Below are 21,891 nucleotides of genomic sequence, written 5' to 3' on the forward strand. Positions count from 1 at the left end.
CGAAGAGACGTCTGTGATTTGGGAAATCACAGATGTCGCTTCCCTCCTTTCGCCAGACGTTGGCAAAATTGCCAAATAGTTTTTTTTTTTGTGAGTTGTGTGGGATGTTGCAGCATTCCCGCATGAACACCTAGTTTGTGGCTTGGGTGGTCGCTGGGGAGAGGGGCCGCTGTTACGCGCCTTGGGTGTGTCAATGTACGCAACGGAAGTCCGCTATCCGGTGGCCGTACTGTGGGAACTCTATAAATCAGCGCCGCTATTCAAGAGGATGGGAAAAGTTGCTGCCGGGTCCGAGCGCGGTGTCCTGTTGCGTGATCTCCCGCAGCTTTCCTCTGGAATCCCACCGTCACTGACTGCTGACCATCAGCGCTGAGCGCCACAGCCGCGCGCGCCGCGCCGTCTCCAGTCCGCGCCCGAGGAAAACAGCAGGAATTAACGCTCGTTTTATAGTTCAAGCCTTTTCTGCACCGGAGTCACCAGAAATCATGAACTATACTCTTATCTGCATGCTTTGTGGATTGTATGCTGTACTTGCGAGAGGTGAGTAACAGGTCTCTTTACGGTTGAACCCAATGCCGCTGCAGCGCGCGCACGGCACCTGCTGCAACTCTAACCTGTTGTCGAGTGGGTTGAAACGTTTTTCCTAGTGTTGGATTAGTAATAGGATGCGAAGCGGGAGCGAAACTCTACAAGTTGTAGCTTGTAGGAAAGTGCCCATTGCGCCCGACGTGTATTACAGTTGATGCGCAATATCCAATCAATCAGATGCTCCAGCTGACTTAAAAATGCTTATAGAGGCACGAAAGCAGGACATTTAGAGTTTGGAAAAGAACAATTATTTTTTCCTGTGTTCATGTTTTGCGCGCTGGTTCAGTGGCCAGTCAAACGTGCGCCGTCGTGTGTCCGAGGCGGCGCAGCTCGCTCGTGCTGGAGGTGCAGTTTGCGCTTGTTTGGATAAAGCGGACCCCCGTGGCCACGGCTCCTTGTGCCCCCGACTCCGGCTGAATGGACGCACGCAGGGCGTTGTTTCCTGAGACTGATGAGTTTGTCAAATGGAGGCTCACAAATAATTGAACAAGAGGTCATGACCGACTCAAGGAAAATATCCAGCGAGCAGGAACCAGGGGTTAATGTGTGCTTATTGGTAAAACAGTTGGCCCGTCGCTTGACGCGCCCCACGCGTCTCTATGAGCTCGAGTCTGTGGCAACAGATCGGTTATTTCATTTTTGCTAAAACGTAAAAGAATCCTAGTATTATATCCAATAGTGTGAAATTAAACACATTTATTAAGCGTGTTTCTGTATTATTGGAGGTGAAAAGGTAATTATATATTTTAGGTTATAAAAGTGGAGAGAGAAAGGATTTCTCTTTCTGCCTCGCGCTGCACGGTCTGTTCAAATAATCATTTAAAAACCTGAAGTATAATTATGTCTTATCACTTTCATCGAAGATCTCATCGAAATATCTAAAACTTTACGAATCAACAAAAACTCTACTTTGAAATATGGAATGATGCATAGATAAACTTATGTATTTTAATTTAGTTTAAAATGATCATAAACAATATTCCACAAAAAGAAACCAGAGAATATCATGTAAATGATGCCAAAATGTCTTCAAATGCACGTATACTTAATATCTTACTTCTTGCGTTTTCCTTAATTGATATTAATTTTCAGTGGGTTGCCAAACCTTTCTCTGTAACTTCCTCATACGCGGGGTGACGGGATTTTCCCGACTAATGAAACGCCCGTGGAAACCTGCCAAAGGAATATTAATTCTAGCTGTTTTGTTTTTCTTGTTATTTTATGTCAGAGGCAGTCGGAACAAATAAATGAGAAATTCTGTCACGCACGAATAGGTGGAGTGGCAGTAAAACTGCCCAAACTCGTGACAGTTGGGCTTTGAGCCACTTTACAGCCGGGCTGAAAAGGACCCAAAAGGCCTGGAGGAGATTCCTAATTTCCACTCCGTCTTCCCTTTCCTTGCGTGTGTGTGGCTTTTTTGTCTCGCACACTGAAATCCGAGGAAATCGTATAGGAAGTGCTAGCAGTATGAGTAATGCCAGATCGGCTCAATGGGGCCTCATCGGGGAACAATGATGCTGACAGTGAATAGTAATAATGGGCTGATGATAAGCTCAATGTCAGCCTGATTTAAATATACACTGAGCTGTGGGTTAAAAGTGTTTAGAATGATACTGTGAGTCAGCGAAGGACGAGCTTCCCTGAATGATGTTTCCACTGTTGCGGAGAGGAAGGAAGGGTGGACAGACGGCCATCTTCATCCCTCATTAATAAACCCGCGCCATAAAGTGGCTGGATGCGATAAACAAACGAGACGCTGCTTACGCATTTCCACAAGAGTTGTCAAGAGGCCCGAGATGTGAGAAGTGTCCGGGTCTCACCCAGACCCGTTCTGAGACCAGTAAAGTGTCCAGTTTAGTTATATTCACCAGGGGAAGTACTTACTGGTGCTCAGGGGCGATCTGAGTCAGTTTATATTGTGTTGATAAGACAACTCTGATCACATATGCACCCCAAGTGTGAACCATTACAGCTTCTTATTCGACAGGACACGCCGTGATAATCCCTGTTAGATCACGTCATTCCACACATTTTTGCCCGTCACGGTGTCTGGTTGTTGGTCGCGTTCGCATCCTCTCATTTGTCTCGGCAGATAAGGAACAAAAGGGGAAGTACAGCGTTCCTGTCCTGAACGTGGAGACTCAGCAGCTGGTCCTGAACGCCAGCGACTCACTACTGCTCAGCTGCAGGTGAGTTTCAGCCGCAGACCACTACTTACTGCAACAGGCTGCAGATGGGAGCGAAACAGCAGGTCTGATACCAGTAAACACACACAAAGACGCTCGCTCTACAATGAACTCATCTGTCTAGTGAGATGCCTTCACATTAAGCTGGACTTGTGGTCATGAAAGTAACTCTAACCTACTGTAACCTCCCACAGGTGCTTCACAGTTGGAAGATTTGTGTTATAACTGAAGTGATTACTGTTTCGGGAGGTTCATCTGTGGTTCTTCATCACATAAGAGTCACTTCCTATTACACTTGGTGTATGTTTCATCAGAGCAGTGTCACTGCAGCCTCAAAGAGGTGTTTGGGGTTAAGGTTGTGTTGTAAGGTCTTAATCCTATTTCAAGATAAAAAGTAGAATATGGAAAAAGGGAAACCATAACCCAAAGTAGTTGATAGCACCATAGTCATCATTGGGCCCAACTGTGATGAGGCTGTTCTTGTCCATCCTTCTTCTGCGATCGTGAAAGCGAACACTTAACCCTTTGTGCGCCGACCAGGGGCCGGTGGGAGGTTGCATGGCTGTTCCCATCAGGCCTTGCCAGCGACCAGGTGCAGGTGGAGGAGTTTCGCTGTGGGAGGACAAAGCGGCAGTACTGCAGCCGCGTGACAGTGAGCCACAGCCAGGCTCAGCACACAGGACGGTACCGCTGCCAGTACCGGCACCGACCCATCAGACACGCCTCGGTTTATGTCTACGTCGCAGGTAAGCCCCTGGGTCTCTGCCTGTCGCTTCCTCTCCTTGACCCGCTTGTTGTTTGCACCCCCAGGTTAAACTGGATGCGCTGGGTGATAAAAGCAGACCAGTGCCACAGGGCCAGTTCTATCTAAACACCTTTTGTCCCAGGATCACATCCTTCTACAGTAGAAGGCTCTGGCACGGACCCCCCCCCCCCCCCCCACACACACACACACAGCTCAGACCTACCTCCCTGCCGTCTATATATAAACCTTTTTTTACTTTCATTTACGTGCGACCTCATAGCCAGGAATAACCCAGCTGCTGAAAGGCTCAGTCCCCGGCCTGAGTTTCCCAGGGCATCAGCCTTATCTGCTCTGCTCAGCCTTGCGCAAAGCATCCTGTGCTTGTGGGGGTGGGGGTGGAGGGCTCAAAGGGGGTGTGCTGAGAGGGGATGCTGCTGTGTCTCTGCAAGGTGGTGGCAGGGAGGTGCGTGGACGTGTGTGTGTGTGTGTGTGTGTGTGTGTGTGTGTGTGTGTGTGTGTGTGTGTGTGTGTGTGTGAGGAGCTGAGCAGGATAAGACCACTGAAGCTTGTGACTCAGTGGTATCGGGGCAGAGGAGGCATGATGTCTGCCCACCCGGGCCCCCACCTCGTCCTGGCCGGTGACGCTAGTCGCTAGCAGCGGGCGTGGGGCTATAGGCTGGAAGCCAGGGCCACAGGCCATGCTACTGTTTGGCCAACAGGACCTCCGGGGGCCATCAATCGCTCAGGTCGCCTTGTCCATTAAGAGTCAGACTTGGCCTGCGGCTCTGCTCAGACTTTGCCTTCCTCCCTGAGTCTTCTATTAGGAATCAAAGCAAGTAAAGGAAACCCTTAGTCCCGTAGTCCTTGGGGTACTTTTGTTCGAATGTTCAGAGATTTGCTTTCCTTGAATAACACCCTACTGCAATAAACAATGCAGCGAGCAACACCCACACCTTTGAATGGCACAGAACCTCTGGTCGAGCTTGGGAGGAGAAAGCTCAGAGACGCTGTTTGATTGCTTCTAAACAATCTGTGTGTTTGTAGTCACCTGCTGAATGGGTATTCAATGAATGGGTGTGGAGAACAGTGTATGTTTAGGAGTGTGTGTCTGTTTTTGTTTATTGTTGAGATTGATACTTGGAAGTGTGCGTGTTTGTGCATATAGGCAGGTAATTGTTTTCTTTCCTTTGTATGTATGCATGAAGTTAAATGGTGAGCTCACTGAGTTGTCTTTGGTCCAAGGGCTAATTTTCGCTGGGGAACCTTGTTGTTTTTTTCCACTTTAATTGTTTGACTTTTATTTTCTGACCGGAGTCGCTTTGAACCCTGGGTTCTGCCTTTCAGGCCTCACACTGGTTGCCCTACTTGGCCAAAGGTCACTTAACCTTTGTGAACCCTGGAAGGAAAACATGCAAGCACCGCTCAGGGCTGCAGTTGACGCACAGAAAATGAGTTAAAGCTGGAAAAAATGAATCATCACAGCACATTTTAATTATTTTTTATTTTTAAATCCTTCCATTATGTGACATGCTTTTTATCTGTACTATATGTGTCCGTGACCGCAGTGTTTGGGTTTCAGACAGCCAGCAGCCCTTTGCAGTGGGCCCAGGCCGGAGCCCAGATGTGCTGTGGATGAAGGAGAGGCAGCCACTGGTCATTCCCTGCAGGGTCACCCACCCCAGTGTGGTCACCACACTGGTCAAGGTCAGTGAGAATGAAATGAATGAAAGCACTATTTGCTTTAAATTCATCTAAACCCTCCTGTTGTACACAATCACACTCACAGTCAGGTTTTTCCATCAGTCATCACTGCAGATCATTCACCGCATTGTTGTTTTTATCTTGGCGACCGTTACTCTGAGGCGTGTGTGTGTGTGTGTGTGTGTGTGTGTGTGTGTGTGTGTGTGTGTGTGTGTGTGTGTGTGTGTGTGTGTGTGTGTGTGTGTGTGTGTGTGTGCGTGTGGGGGGGAGAAAGTGTGTGGACATGTTGCTGGTGTGTACGAGATGCTCACAGCGTATTGTGTGAGCTCATGCATGTTTGTACGTTAAAATATTGTGTCTTTGTGTATATGTCTTCAAGAAAACCTATCAATCACACCTCCCGCGTCCTGTGGGCATTGTTTTTAGCTCCGAACACAGGACGCGGGGTCTGGAGTGCCCCCCTGGCACCCAGCCAGCACCACTTCCCACACCTCACCCTCGGCCTGTCGTAGTAGCAGCCTGGCTGCCAGCTTCCCCCGGCTGATGCTCAAAGCAGCTGCTTTGCCTGCTGTAGGAAGCGACGGCAGCTACTGGTTCAGTCACATCAAAGGACAGCGAGTTCTCTCTAATCAGGGCCGCCGATAGTTAATATGACGCTTTGTGCGTCACTGTGAAGCTTATTGTGCTTTCACTCCAGTAGAGAAGGTATAAAATAAGAATCTGAACTGAAGTAGGTGCAGTTTAGTCCTGATGAGGTTAGGACGTAAAAATATAACCTTTGTGCAATATTGAAACTTGTGTACTTACAGTGGTCACGCAGTGTAGCCATTGCAAAACTCATTCGTGACTCATGGTGAGTAAATATTGCTCATCCTGACTCTTAATCAACTCGGATGTATAAAATCTGTACGATGTTCCTGTTGCAGGTTGTGAGTAGTTTTTAAGGCTGTACTCAGCTAAAAGTTAGCCTCAGCGTCAGCAACAGCTGAGGTGAGAGGGTGATGATGCTAAATATAGAGTTTAGAAGTACAGTCTGACAAAAAGAAAATGTCCCTGTGAGATCCAGGAAGTGACGACTGACCCTGAATGTCCCACGCACCGCTTCGCCGCACTCTAAGTCTAATCTTAACGCAGACGTGCCTGGACGTTCACGTACACATGTGTTTTTGTCCCGCTTCCATCTGCTCACAAATGCTTGAAACGTCCAAGGTAAATTTAGCTCCCCTCCTCTTCCTTCATCTCCCACTACCTCCTCCGAACCTGCTCTGACCGGTCTGATCCAGGAACCCACTCACGGCCTCCTTACGGCCTCTGGAGTGTTTTTTTCCTGGAAGGACTGTGCTCTTTGCCTGGATCGCTGACATGATCCGCCTCAGAAGGGAACAATGCCCAGGAGGCTGCTCTCTCTCTCTCTCTCGCTCGCTCTCTCGCTCTCTCGCTCTCTCGCTGTAGCCGTGAAAGCGAGCATCAGGTCTGGGAGGTCGGGCACGACGGGGTCGATCTGGGGTTGTAGTCAAAATGTCTATATCCTGTAGTAACAGGATGCATGGAGGTGGACTGGAGTCACGTTTCTCACATCCTGACGCCGACTCCTTGGCTCCTCCCCCTCTCTCCCCACCTCCACCTTCACCTCCTGTCCCTTCATGTTGCAGTAGACAAGCACAGATGGGGGGTGGGGGTGGAATGTACTGTGAGTGATGGAGAGGAGAGGACAGGTCAGTGGCGTTTAGGGGTCATCTCAGTCTTAGAGTTAGTTCACACTGTGGGTGCAGTGGGGGGAGGGGGGTGTCTACCTGTTCCCATGAGAGAGGGTGGGCGGCTTCCACCATGTCACAGAACATCTAGTAAACATTTCCTTCAGGTTGTCACGAGAACAACACAAGGTTACACAAGTGTTCTTGGTGAGATTATAAAAACAGCACAGGGAGAATATGAATTGAATCTAAGCTTTTCACTTCTCTCAAATTACATTTATTACATTTTAGTTGACTTGAATTAAAATCATTATCACTTTCTACACTTTAAGTAGAAAAAACAATTGAAAACTCAATTGCTACTGGTATTCTGTACAATTTTTTTAGTTTTTTTAAACCAGTTGTGATGAGTTTAAATTGTTCCTTTCGGTCTGTTATTGCACAAGGCTGCCTCCAGGCCTCAAACACACAATACAAACTACATAATTGCAAGTTTACCTGCGTGCAGGTGTGTGTGTTGCACGACAGTGACCAGGTACTTTCACTCTTTCATTTTATTTGTGATTCAAACGCCAGAATTGAAGTGAAAGTGTGTTATTTCTGCTTTTGTCATTCTTGTGATACGGTGAACGTTTTTAAGGGCGTTGTCTCTTTCCTGAATCTTTAAAAAGAAAAAGCTTGGCAACAGCGGTGGAGCAAAGCAGCCGTTTTGGCACAGGGCCTTCATCAGGGTTGTCTCTGTCCTCCCACAGTTCCCCAACCAGAGAATGAAGCCGGACCACGTGAACATCCTCTGGGACAGCAAGCAGGGCTTCACCATCCGGACTCCCACCCTCAACTGCACTGGCTTCTACTTCTGCCAGAGCATTATTGATGCTGTCACACACAACTCACATAACTACTATGTGCACAGAACAGGTCAGTACTGTGTGCTCTGTGTGGCCCATCCACGCTCACACACAAGCACGGCACGCTCGTCTGATGTTGATATTTTCTTACGCTCCAGTGACTGAGATCAAACAAGTCAGCCTGAACAGCAGCGGATCTGTGCGGGCCCTGAAGGGCGAGAGGCTGGTGCTGAACTGCACGGCCACGGCGGCGCTGAACACCAGAGTGAACATCACCTGGGACTACCCCAAAAAGGTCAGACCTGCACTCGAGCCTGAGGGGTTCTGATCCATTGGACGCGGTCGGCAACACGCGCCACATCAGGACAGATGTCAGACAGTCGTCAGGGAGGGCAGCAGATGCGCTGAGCTGTTGGAGCAGCGTTCGTGTTGCACAACCGCTGCCGGGGGGGGGGGCTACGGGTCTGATCGCCCGGGGGAGGAAGCTCCTGCACAATCTGGCAGTTCTGGTTTGCATGCAGTGATGTGGTCGGGTTGGGTGGAGCAGGAGGATCGATTGTCAGGCTGACATTTGAATCCTCAGGCTCGGAGGGTAATTAAAGGAAGCTCTTGTTCTTTTATGGAAATTAGTTCAAGTTTGACAGTTGAGACAAAGAAAACTAAACCGAATACACGGAAAATGTAACAAGTGTCCAATGCCTCCTTTACTATAACCTTTATTAAATCATATTATATAATGTAATTATATGTTGTATAATTTGATGTTCACCAGTTTTTAGGGACACATGGTTGATGAAATGTGCCTTTTTCCCTCAGAATAAGAACATTGGCTCTATTTCCAAGACACTCGTGAGGCACCCGACCCACTTGTTGTTCTACAGCATTCTGAGCCTCCCGAGGCTCCAGCGTTCGGACCGAGGCCTCTACACCTGCCAAGTCTGCAGCGGCGACAACAGCAAACAGGCCAACGTCTCTGTTACCGTCTATGGTGAGTGAATCCGTCTGTCTCGTCACAATAATCCTCAAAATCTTTATTCCCTCTCATAATATCATGTTACTGTGTGGTTTTTTTTTTCTTAGACCGCCCGTTTATTCGTTTGAAGCCCAGGCATGGTTTGGTGATGGAGGCGACGGCAGGAGAGAAATCTTACAAAATCACCCCTAAACTAAAAGCATTTCCTGTCCCTCAAGTCGTCTGGTGAGTGAATACATTGATCCCTGTGCCGCTGACGTGGCACTCCATCACAAAGCATCACGTAGATTTCATTTCCTGTCCTAAATGATCATTTTTCTTCCAACAGGTTGAAGGACGGCAAGGATGCAGCGAAGCAATGCTCCCGATACCGCATGGAGAACAGCTCCTTAGTCATCCGGGATGTTGCAGAGGAGGATGCTGGGAAATACACGGTCCTGGTACGAATCCAGGAGCACGGCCTCTGTCAGAATCTCACGTTCACACTTAAAGTCAAAGGTGAGAAGGCTTTGTCCCAGTTTAGCAGTGCGTCAGTAGATCGTCCTCGCTGGTGGTTAACCGCTGTGTGTGTGTGTGTGTGTGTGTGTGTGTGGACCTTTTCTTGCCAGTGAGTCCTCAGATAGGAGAAAAAGCAGCCTCCTTGCAAGACCCGGGCTCAGTTCCACGGGGGAGCAGACGAAGCCTGCACTGCACGTCCCATGGAGTCCCTCCTCCACACATCCAGTGGCGCTGGCATCCCTGCTCATCCAATGGCCTGTGAGTAGCTCAGAGCACACGTTAACATTAGACCTGCAAAAAAATGTAGACACGAAAATAAAAGCTAAAGTTTTTTAAATATTTTAAAACAATATATATTTTAGAAAATATGTTGCTTTGTCTGTGTGCGTGTGTGTGTGTGTGTGTGTGTGTGTGTGTGTGTGTGTGTGTGTGTGTGTGTTTTTGGAAAACCAGACTATGTTTTGTCTATTCCAGCGTGTGTTCAGACAGCATTTCCTCCTTGTAACCAGAACAGATGCTGCTCAGGGGCCTTTCATGTGCAGGAATGTGTGAAAATGCATTTGTGTTTATTTTTGACCATATTGTCATATATGTGTGTATGTGTGTGTATGTATGTGTGTGTGTGTTCCATTATGAGTGTGTGTTCCTGTCTAACTCTTTCTCTGTATGTTTGTTGTCCTAACGTCCATTTGTCCTATTCTATATGTGCAAGTGTGTGTGTGTGTGTGTGTGTGTGTGTGTGTGTGTGTGTGTGTGTGTGTGTGTGTGTGTGTGTGTGTGTGTGTGTGTGTGTGTGTGTGTGTGTGTGTGTGTGCCTGGTACATTCACAGACACAGTACACAGTGTATCTCAGACTTGAAAGGACAGAGAAAAAACACACTTCAATAGAAGCCAGTTCCGTGCTCTCAGTCACGATTTGTTGGTTTCCAAATCAAAAGCTATGATTTAATGAATTTCCTCTCCAGGACACAGGGTGAGAGGCCTGTTTATTATTGTAATTGCACACTGCATCCTGTGATGCTTTTTCTTATATCTGACATACACACACACACTATATATAACAATCTCATGAGAAATGGCCCGGCCCAGTGATGCAGAGGGACAGTCATGCAGTGGATACACACACGCGTAGCCAGGCGAGCACTTGGCACACACGTTGATTGAGTTGCTCTTGGAGGTCAGACACTTATTGTGTTGCTTGTGACCAAGTCAGGGAGGTTAAGTATTACCTGAGAGCAGAACAGCTTCGAGCCGTATTCTCTTCCCCCTCTGAGACTCGCTGACATCACCAGCGTACTTGACCCTTAACCCCGGCGCTCTCGCATGGCGCCATGCCGCGGTGCCTCCTGCCTGGTCGCATTTTTCTGTCTCCGCCAAACGTAATATACATAAGGTACATTAGCACGTTTTGGGCCATAACAGTCTTTTACAAGTTTAAGTACATGAAAGTGAAGCAGTGCATACAGTCATACAGCAAATTTTTGTAACTTTATTGTTACTGTTGTATGTGGGTGGTGAATTATAGTGTAGACAAACAGTGTGTATGACCGGAGAGTCTTAATGATAGTCACCTCTTATCTGCACTTCCAGATCATTTGAGAGTGAAATAATAACAGACTGAAACCCTGCACTGAATAAAAGTAGAAGTGCGACTAACATAACATGAGCTAAACAGGTGTGTGTATTAGAATGACGAGTCCCATGAAAAGCTCTGTTCTGGTTCTGCTTTGGTGTCTGTACCACTTTTTGCCTGGATCCTCACTAGGCCCTTGTTCTTTGCAGCCCGGCTGCACCGCAAGCCTGACGCCGTGCTGGAGGAGGCCCAGGGACAGTGCACCAGGATGGGCCGGGCTGACGGGGCCTCGCGCCTGGGTCCTGGGTCCACTCCTGGGTCTGGCCCTGGGAACCGCTGCGCTCTTATCTGGCCCGGGCAGGAGGCGCACTGGGCTTCCTGTGCGAAAATCAGAGCGCTTTTCCTCTTGTTGTTTGGCTTCCTCTCCGACGCGAGACGCTTCCCAGCAGCATGATTGTCCCTTCGTCTTCAAACGTGGCACAGTTCGCTTCCTCAAGAGCTTGATCTATTCTTGAGAGACCCCCCCCCCCACACACACACACATACACACACACTCACACCCCGTCCCCCACACATACCTCTTCCTCGCCATCACTGCCCTCCACCTCAACGCAGCATCCTCCACCTTTGCAGAAGTTCCCTCCCCATTGCCTCCACACACTCATGGGTGCTCCTGCACTCTGGCCACAACCCCTCAGAGGCATCGCCAGATATTAGGCAACGACCATGTGTTTGCTGAAATGGAGTGGAAAGCAATTTAGAACACTGCTGAGCAGTGAAGACCAGGAGACACAGGAAACAAGGAGGAAAGCAAGCCACGTCGCTAAGGATAGAAGGACAAGTGCTTTAATCATTATTTATTTATTGCCTTCATTTCTCCCAGTATCAGTTCTCCCTTCACACCCAGCGATCCAGTAGCTGTTTATGCCTTTTCACAGACATTTTGAGCCAGAAGAAGTGCAATTCCATCCATCCATCGGCCAAATTTCTGGAGCTGCTTTGCTTGTTTTTGTGTCCTAGAGTGGTACTATAATGGGTGCGTGTCCCAAGCCCTGATCTCATTCTGACATCCACCAAAGCTGTGAGTTTCTGTTGCGTAAATTTTATCTGTCATCGGAAGGTCAAGAGCGGTCACCACGGACAGGCGGAACTAGACAGAGGATGAGTTTTGTGTTGTTCACTATGGGATGCCTACAGTTCTCTATTAAAAGACTGAAGGTCAGCAGACGCCTACCATGTAGGAGGTCTCCACAGACCAGAGACTATGACTGGCTGCAGTGGCTCTACTGTATGTCGTCCAGTGTCATCCCATGTTAAAACTGTTTGTATGTCAAGCTATGTCAGTATAACAGCCTTCGTGTCTTTGTATGGAAAGTTAAATAAATGTAAATGTATGTGTGATACTACAGACCATTTTAAGAGAGTGAGTGGTATTGGTGTGTGTGTGTGTGTGTGTGTGTGTGTGTGCGTGTGTGTGTGTGTGTGTGTGTGTGTGTGTCCCATTCTACGGGTTTCTCCCAATGTGATTTAGTCCTTGTATACAGATGTTCTATGAGTAATATATACTGTAAATCTAATATTTAATAATTTTATACAACTAACTTACATATGATGAAATGACAATATTTGCCAACTTTGTATGAATCTGTTAAAATGTACTGAAGTGTTATATCAGTTGTTTGTGTTTTTGCATTAAACCCTCCTTATATTTGTGTATTGGTTTACACGGCTCCGTGGTTATTTTGGGGTTGAGACAGGAACGGACAGGGACAGTATACAAGAGTATTTTAGGCAGTGACACAGGACAGGAAGAAAAGGCAGGAGATGACCCCACTGATACACACTCAGAGAGGTTCATTCATGTTTCAGGCGGCTGCTCACCCTGTTGGCAGGCACACACTGTGTGAATGTGATTGTGGTATGACTGCGTAGGTACGTGTGCTCTTTTTCCGGTTTAACCATGTGTCCGTCCACTCATCTTCAGTCCTACTAACCATGATTGTGTGTTTGTGCGAGCGTCACATCAACGGAGGAAGTCTGTTCTGGCAAGTGAGAGGTTGTTTAATCTGCGTGTGTGTGTGTGTGTGTGTGTGTGTGTGTGTGTGTGTGTGTGTGTGTGTGTGTGTGTGTGTGTGTGTGCAGCCTACAGCATACACAGGGTGGGTTGCACATTTTCTAGATACCCGTAGGAAGAGCAATCAAGAGCAGAGAGGAACCCAACTCGGGGAGGAGATTAGGACAGATAGTGAAGGACGAGGACACAGGGAGAGAGGAGACGGGTCGCACGTCCATAAACCTCACAAACACTCAATTGCAGTTTTAAATGACACTATTGTCTTTTGAGTATTGAGTTATGAAAGGATGAGAAGTTTAAACTCACTGTAACTTTGTATTTTAAATATAATAGCCCAATAGTCAGACTGTGGTTCACGAAAGAGTCTAAAATCCCTGCAGACCTCTACATTGTTCATGTTCACTGTTCCCAGAGGCACGATGGCTGTATTAAATATAATAAATATGTACAACCACAAGCACTGTATCAAGAGATCAAAGATGGATTTAGGAGCAGAGCTGCAGGTTTTGATGCTCCTGTGTCAGAATGACCACAAATAGGATGGGAAGGAAATGAGATCACAAAATGCTTGACCTTTGACCTTTTCCCACCTAAATGTCATTTATCTTTGGGTGTAATTAGACATCTGGCTCAATCAAAAAAAGTAACTGAAAAAGTAAAAATAATATATAATTTTAAAGATTAGTGGCGTCAAGAACAGAAGGTCTTTTGTGTATAAGCTGAGGGAGCATCGCGTGCCTGCAAGGCTGTTGCTATGCAGGTGCTATGTAATTGAGGTCTTTACATGGACAAGTGCAGGTTAACCACAGCGCTGCTTCCATAAGCTCCAGCTCCCACGACTCGCCTCCTGTGACCTCTATTGATTTAGACTTGCGAGAGTCATTGACAAGGACAGGAACCAGTCGTGTAAATGGGGGATGATTTCTTAAGAATGGAAGGAAGCTGATCCAACGGGGTGAGAATCCCACCTCTCCATCCTCCGCGCGTGAACAATCCGGCGTTACACAGCCCTCCAACGAGCTGCTATTGTCAGGGAGGCAGGGAGAGCGGACGTGACGCTATTAGAAAAATGATAATGATTATGAGAATCACAGAAAGGATAACATCAAGCGGCGACGATCAAGGCCTTCGCCTGGCGTTCTGCTCGTCCTCCCGCCGAGCGCAGCTGAGAAAACCACCCGCCCACGCCCACACGTGTAAGATGACTTGTGTCAACACAGCTGAGCCCCTGTCGCACCCCCCCCCCCCCCCTCCTTTCAAGGTGTGCGTGTCCGCCGTCCTCCCCGCTATGGAGCCCGGTGACAGTGAGCGTCTCAGCCACATCCACGCACAACCACATCCTGAGTGTTACTCACCGACAGGAAGTTCTCCAGGGGAAGAACAAGGTAGGTGAAGCACCACACACACACACACACACACACACACACAGGTTTCTCACACCTCCGTCGGTACTTATCGCCCGCTCACACGTTGCGCTGCCCACCGGGTTGGAGGTGGGCAGGAGGTCTGTGTCACGGACCCCTATTGTCCGCTCACTGGGCCAATGGAAAGTGCGGTTCCTGCCATCGGTGGCAGAGGTAACGAACCTGAACCCTGTGAATGTGTGTTTGCTGAGTGGGGCTTTGCTCATGCGGATGTTTTTCTGCAGACGGTGGGGGTCCTGACTGTGGCAGAGGCCGGCGTGTCTGGCGTCTATCGCTGCGTCGCCTCCAACTCTGCAGGCACCGACCAGCTCGACGTCCACTTCTACGTCACAGGTGATTGCGGATGAATCGTCTTCTCCAATAAACCCAGCGTCATATTTACGTCTGGGATTTTTTTTTTTCAAAAGGCTGAATCATAATATGCTATAAAGAGGTTTCATTTCGTTATCCCCTCCTCAGAGTCACTGGGCTTTAAATAGCTGGTTTTCTTTTTAATTTTCCACTGGCTTTTCGCAACGTACGCCTCCTCTTAGATGAAACTGGACCTCTATCAGATGGTCCACTTCTGCTTTGCCACTGTGAAGTCAGATTATTTTTGTACTGACACTTTCAAGATTTAGACATTTATCCATAGTGACGGGTTTAAAGTCTTACTTTGGCCGTTTTAACAAATATTGTGGTGGATTATTCTTGTTATTCCTCTGATTGTTGTAACACAGTTGATATGTAAGAGATTCTTATTTTAGAATCAGGAAAGAACAAGAAGAAAAAGAAGAAGCCCTCACTTTGGTAATCTCATGTTACTACGAATGAGGCCTGAGGTTAGTTTCAGAGTGTTTTGGACTCAGGGTGAGAAGTTTAACTAGACTTCTCCTGTTTTGTGGCATAAATGAAGGGTTGGTTGTGAATGCGACGATACATTCAGGGACAGAGCAGCTGGAGAACAGAACTGGGTTCTTTACATAGGATGGAAAGGAACGAGTGTGCGTGACACGTCTGTCGTATGTGAATGAAAGAGGAACACACAGTGATGCAGGTTGAAATACTTGGCACCGAGCGGTGTGCACATAATTCATCCTGCTGCGTGTGTGCGTGCGCCGGGTTGGGTGTGTGCACACAGGTTAGGGTTTTTTTGCCGCCTATGTGTTCTTTAGACGCGTGCGCGTTGGTGTGTGAGCGAGAGCGAAACAGGAACCCGGGGCTCTTATCGTTCCACTTCCCCGTGCAGTGCACTTCCTTGGACTGGCAGGTCCGCTTTATTTTGGGAGGCCTTGGGGTGTTCAGGAAAGATAAACACTATCTGCCATCAGGAAACTCTCGGGCCGTTTCCACAGGAAGTTTTAAATGGCTAAACTAAATTAAAAGGACTTTTCACTGGAGTTCATTTTACCCACAATAGCCACTCGATATCGTCATCAAAGCTCATGAAATGGAGCTGAATCCGTTCTTAAAATGTGTGATTCACAACAATGTGGAGAAAGTGAGAGGGCTCATTCATCCAAGTAGGAGGCCCAGCTTTTATGTGTTTTATCCCCACGGTTCGGTCCCCGCCAGACGTCCCAGGAGGCTTCAGCGTGAGCCAGCGGGAGGAGCCCATCGAGGGCGCGGACCTCCGTCTCACCTGCGCCGCCAACAAGCACCTGTACGGCCAGATGTCGTGGCAGCGGGTGAACGGCACGCGGGCCGGCCCGGCCCGGTGGCCTGCCCCCAGCGCCCAGCAGCTGCTAGCAGGGGAGTTCTCCAACTCCCTGGTGCTGTTGCTAAGCAACCTGACCACCGGAGACTCCGGGGCCTACCGATGCTCCGCCCACCACCTCGTCACCAAGCAGGAGACACACCTGTACACACATGTGGCGGTCACAGGTGAGTGGTAGTTGTTGTATATTCTCATCATTATTCAATTTTATTGTATAGGTACAATAAATAACAATTATTTAAATGGAAACAAGAACCCTTTGAATGTGTCTATACATTTTATCCACTTCTGTTTTATTAGCTGCACAATCACCATAGTTTATGTGTAGAGCCACGGCCTCCTCGTGTATCTGTACACACACATACATCCATGCAAACAAACACCTTTACTCTCCAGCTGAGGTCCTGCTGCTTGGGAATTGGGTCCCCCTTCACTTCCTGGGGCCCCACCCCACCGCTGCTCATGCACTTCAGCTCAGCACCTCTTTCACGTGGGAAGAACACACAATGGCATTTCCCACAATGCCACATTTACAGGCCCCTGCACAGAGCCAGAGGAACAATCAGCCAATCAGGCATTGTCAAGCACCAAACCCTGTGGACAATCATCAATTGTTGTCCAGGAGGAAGATAGGGCAAACAACAATCAGTCGCCTTGGTTAAGTGACATTTCTTCATGTGTTTTACTGCGGTTCTCCATACAATCAGGGCCAAACATGTCAACTTCCTCCCCCGAGACCCCACAAGAGAATTACTAGAGAGACCACAGAGAGACAACCGCGGGAGAGAAGAGGAGAGAAAATGACAAAGCCAATTCAAAGATGGCGTCTGGGAGCAAGCAAATGCTAGCGTTAGCAGGCTCAAGAGTTATCGTCTAAACACGAGCCTCTTCCTGAGAACCACGGCAAGAATAGCACCGCTTTCATTTATGTCAAGATGAAAATCAGTCTATAAATAAATCTGCGGAAACTGAGCGCTGATGTTTTTAGGCAATTTTGGGAAAGGAGAAGCATTTTAGATTGTTTATTAAACTAATGACGAATATAGAAATGTTTAAGCAAAGCAGCGCAGAAATAATTTGACTGAATTTAAACAGATACGCATTTAGACTCTTGCTAGTAAACATGCGTGTCTCCCTGCAGTTCTCAGGCCTCCGGTGCTGCTCGGTAATTTGACGGACGCCACCGTCAACGTCAGCAGCTCCGTGACTCTCCGCTGTCCCTCCGACGGCGTCCCCGCCCCGAACGTCACGTGGTACAAAGACGAGCGCGCGCTGTCACCGGGCGCAGGTGAAAAACAGTCCCACACGTGTTTCCGTAGCGTCATCGCTGGAACCGGCGATCTGAGGCTCACTCTGCCCCGTTTCTCCAGGTATCGTCATTTTACCGGACGCCGGGAGCCTCCATATTAACCGCATCACCGCGGAGGACCAGGGGCTGTACACGTGCAAAGCCGCCAATAAGAAGGGCTCTGCACAGAGCTCTGCCTACATCTGGGTCAACGGTGAGTATTTGTCAACCAGAAGCGTCGTCGCTGCTCATTGGCTGCGTTTCACTCAGATGTGAAGATTGTGGGTTTGTCCGAATGGCCATTGTTCCCCACTGCTGTAAATAGATGCTTCTGCACAGACACTCTCTGTAGTGTATCACATTATGTCCGCGCAGGAAGGAATCCTATTGGCGAGAGATGATTCATGTTTGTTTAGCAATCTGAGTAAACACTGACTGTCTTAACATAACTCCAGTGCAGGGCCCACTCAGGCTTTTGTTTAGTTCTCCTCATTCACACACACTCACGCATCCGGTGGTGACAGAGGCCGTCGGCCCCACACGGCTCTGCTGCCCGCTTCAAGCGCCGTCAGACGCACTTCCCGGGCCGGTTCTAGAAAGAGGAGTGGTTCTCTGCGTGTTGTTGTGTTCTGATGAGTACGGAAGGAAGCCGTCTGCCGTTTTTATTTCCTCCGGAAGAGCCCGGCCCGCATCTCACAGGGGCTCTGTGCTGCAGTGACCTGGGCACTGCTCCACCTTTTCATTAAGAAAAAAATAGGAAAAAATGAACTTGAATAAACTTGAATAGTAGCGTTTACCTGCACCAGCACTGATGTGCGTTTGTTTTACCTCCGCAGGCGTTCCAGAGGCTTCGTTTCTAGAAGTTCCCACTCTGACCTGCACCTGTGTGGTCGCAGCGCTCTTCTGGTTTTTGCTCACGCTCTTGATACGTAAACTGAAACAGGTGAGAGGACAGAAGAAAATGTCGCTGCTGTGATGAAAAGAACATGAATCTTACATATTCATTTCTGTACAAGCTTGATGGCATCCTTTTCTGAAAAAGAGGACATCTGCTGCTTCTGGTCTCCTTCTAATAAATGATTCTATTCTAATTGAGCAATTGTTCCAGGACCCTCTCCCATAAAACAGTCATTTAATATTTGCCTATTTCTTTTTTCCTCCCTTTTAGTCCAACACGTCACGCACCAAGCCGGAGTTCCTGTCCATCATTGTGGACACAGGCGACGGGCCTGTGGGGCAGCAGTGTGAGAGGCTGCACTATGACCCCAGCCAGTGGGAGTTCCCTCGCGAGCGTCTCAAATTAGGTGCATTTATTTATAATTAAAACGCAGATGTGTTAATAGCACAGATGACAGGCAAGGGAGCGCATAACAGACACGAGGACTTTCTCATAGGGTTTATCAGATTATAATTGGGAGGGACTCTCATTCCATTAATCAGACTTTGTGTCTGTGTTTATCTGGGAAGAGCTAATCAACTCCAGCAGGGGGTGTGTAAGCTGTGTTTACTGGAAGTAATCAGTTCTCACTATCAGCAGGGTGGGTTTCTGTTAAATTAGCTGTTGATGTGAAACCCCCCTAATCAGTATCTCATTTCCACAAAGAATGATAATAGTAATTAATAAAGTTGTTCAAGTGTTTGATATGACTCACGGACTCCCTTTCCCACCACCCTATGCTGCTTTCTCACAGGTAAACCCCTCGGCCGCGGTGCCTTTGGTAAAGTCATGCAGGCATCAGCGGTCGGTATAAGCAACTCCACCAGCTGCAAGACGGTGGCTGTTAAGATGCTGAAAGGTACGAGATGTGCTTTCGGGTGTTCGGATAGAAATCGCATTTCAATTGAATTCGACTGCTTCTGCCGTTTGTCCACTAGAGGGCGCCACCGTCAGCGAACACAAGGCTCTGATGACTGAGCTGAAGATCCTCAACCACATTGGTCACCATCTGAATGTGGTGAACCTGCTGGGCGCCTGCACCAAGCCGGGAGGTGTGTGTGCATTTACAGGTGTATTCAGAAATGGTGGTTCTGTATTTGTTTGTGCACTGACACTAAAATGTTTTGAGTTTTCTGCATGTGCAGGACCATTGATGGTAATTGTGGAGTACTGTCGCTATGGAAACCTCTCTAACTTCCTTAAAAGCAAGAGAGGGACGTTTCAGCACAACCAGGTGAGCTTTGCAGCATCAGAGCTTGTACACAAAATAAAAGGTTTAGGAAGACATGGCTTTTAAAGCATGCTTTAAAACAACACAGTTCTGTCTGGTAGTGAGAAAAGACCTTGCCTTTTCACATAGTTACAAAATACACACTTATAAAAATAAAATCTGTTTGCGGTTTGAAGTTTGTATCAGACGTTGAGCAGAAGGGTTGCTTCCTTAATTTTTTCACAAGTTTAGAACGTGTTTGCACAAAATGATCAACAACTCTCCCAAGGTGAAATTGTCTGTCTGTCTGTCGTCATAATTTATCTTACATTTATTTATTTATTCTCTTTTTATTTTTTATGCCTTGAAATCACAATTCATGCTTCTCTCAGTTCCAGACTTGTCTATTTTAATGCCCTGCAGATTGGAGTTAATCAGGCATCACTTGATCGTCCTCATATGCTTCATGACCATGTAACCCCTTTTATGTGAAGTACTTTGGTCAACAAGATGTTGTTTTTTAAGTGCTATGTAAATAAACTTGATTTGATCAATTTAATAACTAGTGATTTCTCCATGTTGCAGTCATTCAGAGGAAAGCATGAGTGCCTGAGCATGCATGATAGCCAGAGCCTCATTACAGCAAACCTGAAGGAAGAGAAAGAGAAAGGCCTTCGTAAGACTACAGCTCAGTGAAAGTTTCCCAGGCAGTTGGAAACCGCTACTCAAACACCTGTTCCTGATGTCTTTACTCTTCTAGATCCCAGCTCTGCTTCTAATCCCACGTTGTTCCTGGAGGATCTCATTTCCTTCAGCTTTCAGGTGGCACGAGGAATGGAGTTCCTGGCCTCGCGCAAGGTACGAAAGTTCTCCGCAGCTATTAATTGTTAACTGGTTTAGGAGTGGAAGATGCTGAGCATAGAGTTAAGTGACAACCAATGGTTTGCTATGGCACCCGCAAGATGCTTGACTGTGTTTGCATCAGTGTATTCACAGAGATCTGGCAGCCAGAAACGTTCTGCTATCTGACAATAAAGTGGTGAAGATCTGTGACTTCGGCCTGGCCAGAGACATCTACAAGGATCCGGATTACGTCCGCAAAGGAGATGTGTGTCCTCATGAAAACATACCTCACCTTCCACACATTAAGTTACAGATCACAGACGGATCGTGCTGAAATGAAGGCACTTGGTCATATAACCCTGCTCCTGTGCTCTGATTGGCTGACAGGCCCGCCTCCCTCTCAAGTGGATGTCCCCCGAGTCCATCTTTGACAAGGTGTTCACCACCCAGAGCGACGTGTGGTCCTACGGCATTCTGCTGTGGGAGATCTTCTCTTTGGGTAAAAGCCACCACGTAATTGTGGACATTTTCATCCACAGTCATACATTCTGACATTTAATGTGTGTCTGACCAACAGGAGCTTCTCCGTACCCTGGCCTTCAGATAGATGAGGAGTTCTGCCACAGACTGAAGGGAGGGACGAGGATGCGAGCACCAGATTACAGCACTCCTGAGATGTGGGTTGATATGTTTTATTAACATGACACTTTAATTTGTACCTCACAGAAACAGAGGACAAGAATGTTACAGCTTCTCCACTACTAACCCAGACTGCGGTGCTGTGAAGAACAGTGAATTGTATTTAAATGTAAAATTAGTACAAAAGGCAGTAATCCATGTTTGTGTGTGCAGTTACAGCACAATGCTGGCGTGCTGGGAGTCCAGCCCCTCGGACCGGCCCACCTTCACCAACCTGGTGGAGACGCTGGGAGACCTCCTGCAGGCCAGAGTCAAGCAGGTTAGGGCGTCTTTGACGTCTATAACCCAACGAACGCACAAGTTGCACCAATAAAATCACACGCTCCCTCTTTGACCTGCAGGATGGGAAACATTATGTTCCTCTGGGATCGTTCTTGGGCAGAGACGCCTTCAAAGAAAACCCGCTTGCAGTCACAAACTTCAGGTAAGTGAGCATGAGAAGGAAAACACAGCACGCAGGATGTAGGTCTGAGCACCGCAGCAACTGGTGGTGGTGAAGGAAGGCTCTGTAGCACATGTGAAAGTGAAGCTAGAGAGTCGTGTGACTACCTGAAAGTAAATATAGAAACCGTACAAATCAGGTTAAGAAATTACAGAAATGCCCAACTTTTGTTCTGAATCTACATTGTTACATTGTACAGTTACATGAGAGGAATGGCTCCACTCCAGACGTTTGAGGAAGTGGCCTGGGAGGAAGCAGACAATCGTGATGTAAGCAAGCACCTTCACTTCTGCTTCCATGCACACAATTCTCAAACATATTGGTAAGGGAACCATTTGACAGTAAAACTGTTTGTGTGTTTCAGGATGAGCAGAGTGACAGTGGCATGGTCCTGCAGTCTGAGGAAATGGAACACGTGGCCTGGAAAAACGGCAACAAGAGCAAGAAACTTAGCAGGTGCTGCATTTGATCT

At 47.7% G+C, this 21,891-nt stretch overlaps 1 protein-coding gene across 2 annotated transcripts in view; it reads left to right on the forward strand.

Moving 5' to 3' along the window:
* The window catches only part of flt1 (fms related receptor tyrosine kinase 1), a 22,961-nt gene continuing 1,070 nt past the window's right edge, over positions 1–21,891 (forward strand). Inside the window, exons 1-29 of one of the 2 annotated variants that reach the window (XM_029149507.3) lie at positions 1–540; positions 2,681–2,777; positions 3,315–3,520; positions 5,099–5,223; positions 7,667–7,832; positions 7,921–8,057; positions 8,579–8,750; positions 8,843–8,960; positions 9,064–9,233; positions 9,344–9,491; positions 14,142–14,265; positions 14,529–14,637; positions 15,859–16,167; positions 17,142–17,288; positions 17,371–17,502; positions 18,125–18,231; positions 18,457–18,592; positions 18,980–19,084; positions 19,164–19,277; positions 19,371–19,459; positions 20,021–20,111; positions 20,196–20,293; positions 20,421–20,543; positions 20,666–20,777; positions 20,856–20,955; positions 21,131–21,236; positions 21,319–21,401; positions 21,619–21,688; positions 21,784–21,875. In XM_029149507.3, coding sequence (XP_029005340.1) covers positions 486–540; positions 2,681–2,777; positions 3,315–3,520; positions 5,099–5,223; positions 7,667–7,832; positions 7,921–8,057; positions 8,579–8,750; positions 8,843–8,960; positions 9,064–9,233; positions 9,344–9,491; positions 14,142–14,265; positions 14,529–14,637; positions 15,859–16,167; positions 17,142–17,288; positions 17,371–17,502; positions 18,125–18,231; positions 18,457–18,592; positions 18,980–19,084; positions 19,164–19,277; positions 19,371–19,459; positions 20,021–20,111; positions 20,196–20,293; positions 20,421–20,543; positions 20,666–20,777; positions 20,856–20,955; positions 21,131–21,236; positions 21,319–21,401; positions 21,619–21,688; positions 21,784–21,875 — 3,641 coding nt within the window. In that variant the 5' untranslated portion in view covers positions 1–485. Of the gene's footprint in view, positions 541–2,680; positions 2,778–3,314; positions 3,521–5,098; positions 5,224–7,666; positions 7,833–7,920; positions 8,058–8,578; positions 8,751–8,842; positions 8,961–9,063; positions 9,234–9,343; positions 9,492–11,015; positions 11,183–14,141; positions 14,266–14,528; positions 14,638–15,858; positions 16,168–17,141; positions 17,289–17,370; positions 17,503–18,124; positions 18,232–18,456; positions 18,593–18,979; positions 19,085–19,163; positions 19,278–19,370; positions 19,460–20,020; positions 20,112–20,195; positions 20,294–20,420; positions 20,544–20,665; positions 20,778–20,855; positions 20,956–21,130; positions 21,237–21,318; positions 21,402–21,618; positions 21,689–21,783; positions 21,876–21,891 lie in introns of those variants that run through there. The other variant, XM_029149508.3, reaches the window with a different exon arrangement.

The sequence above is a fragment of the Betta splendens genome, chromosome 4, assembly GCF_900634795.4.
Source record: "Betta splendens chromosome 4, fBetSpl5.4, whole genome shotgun sequence".
NCBI classification, from domain to species: domain Eukaryota; kingdom Metazoa; phylum Chordata; class Actinopteri; order Anabantiformes; family Osphronemidae; genus Betta; species Betta splendens.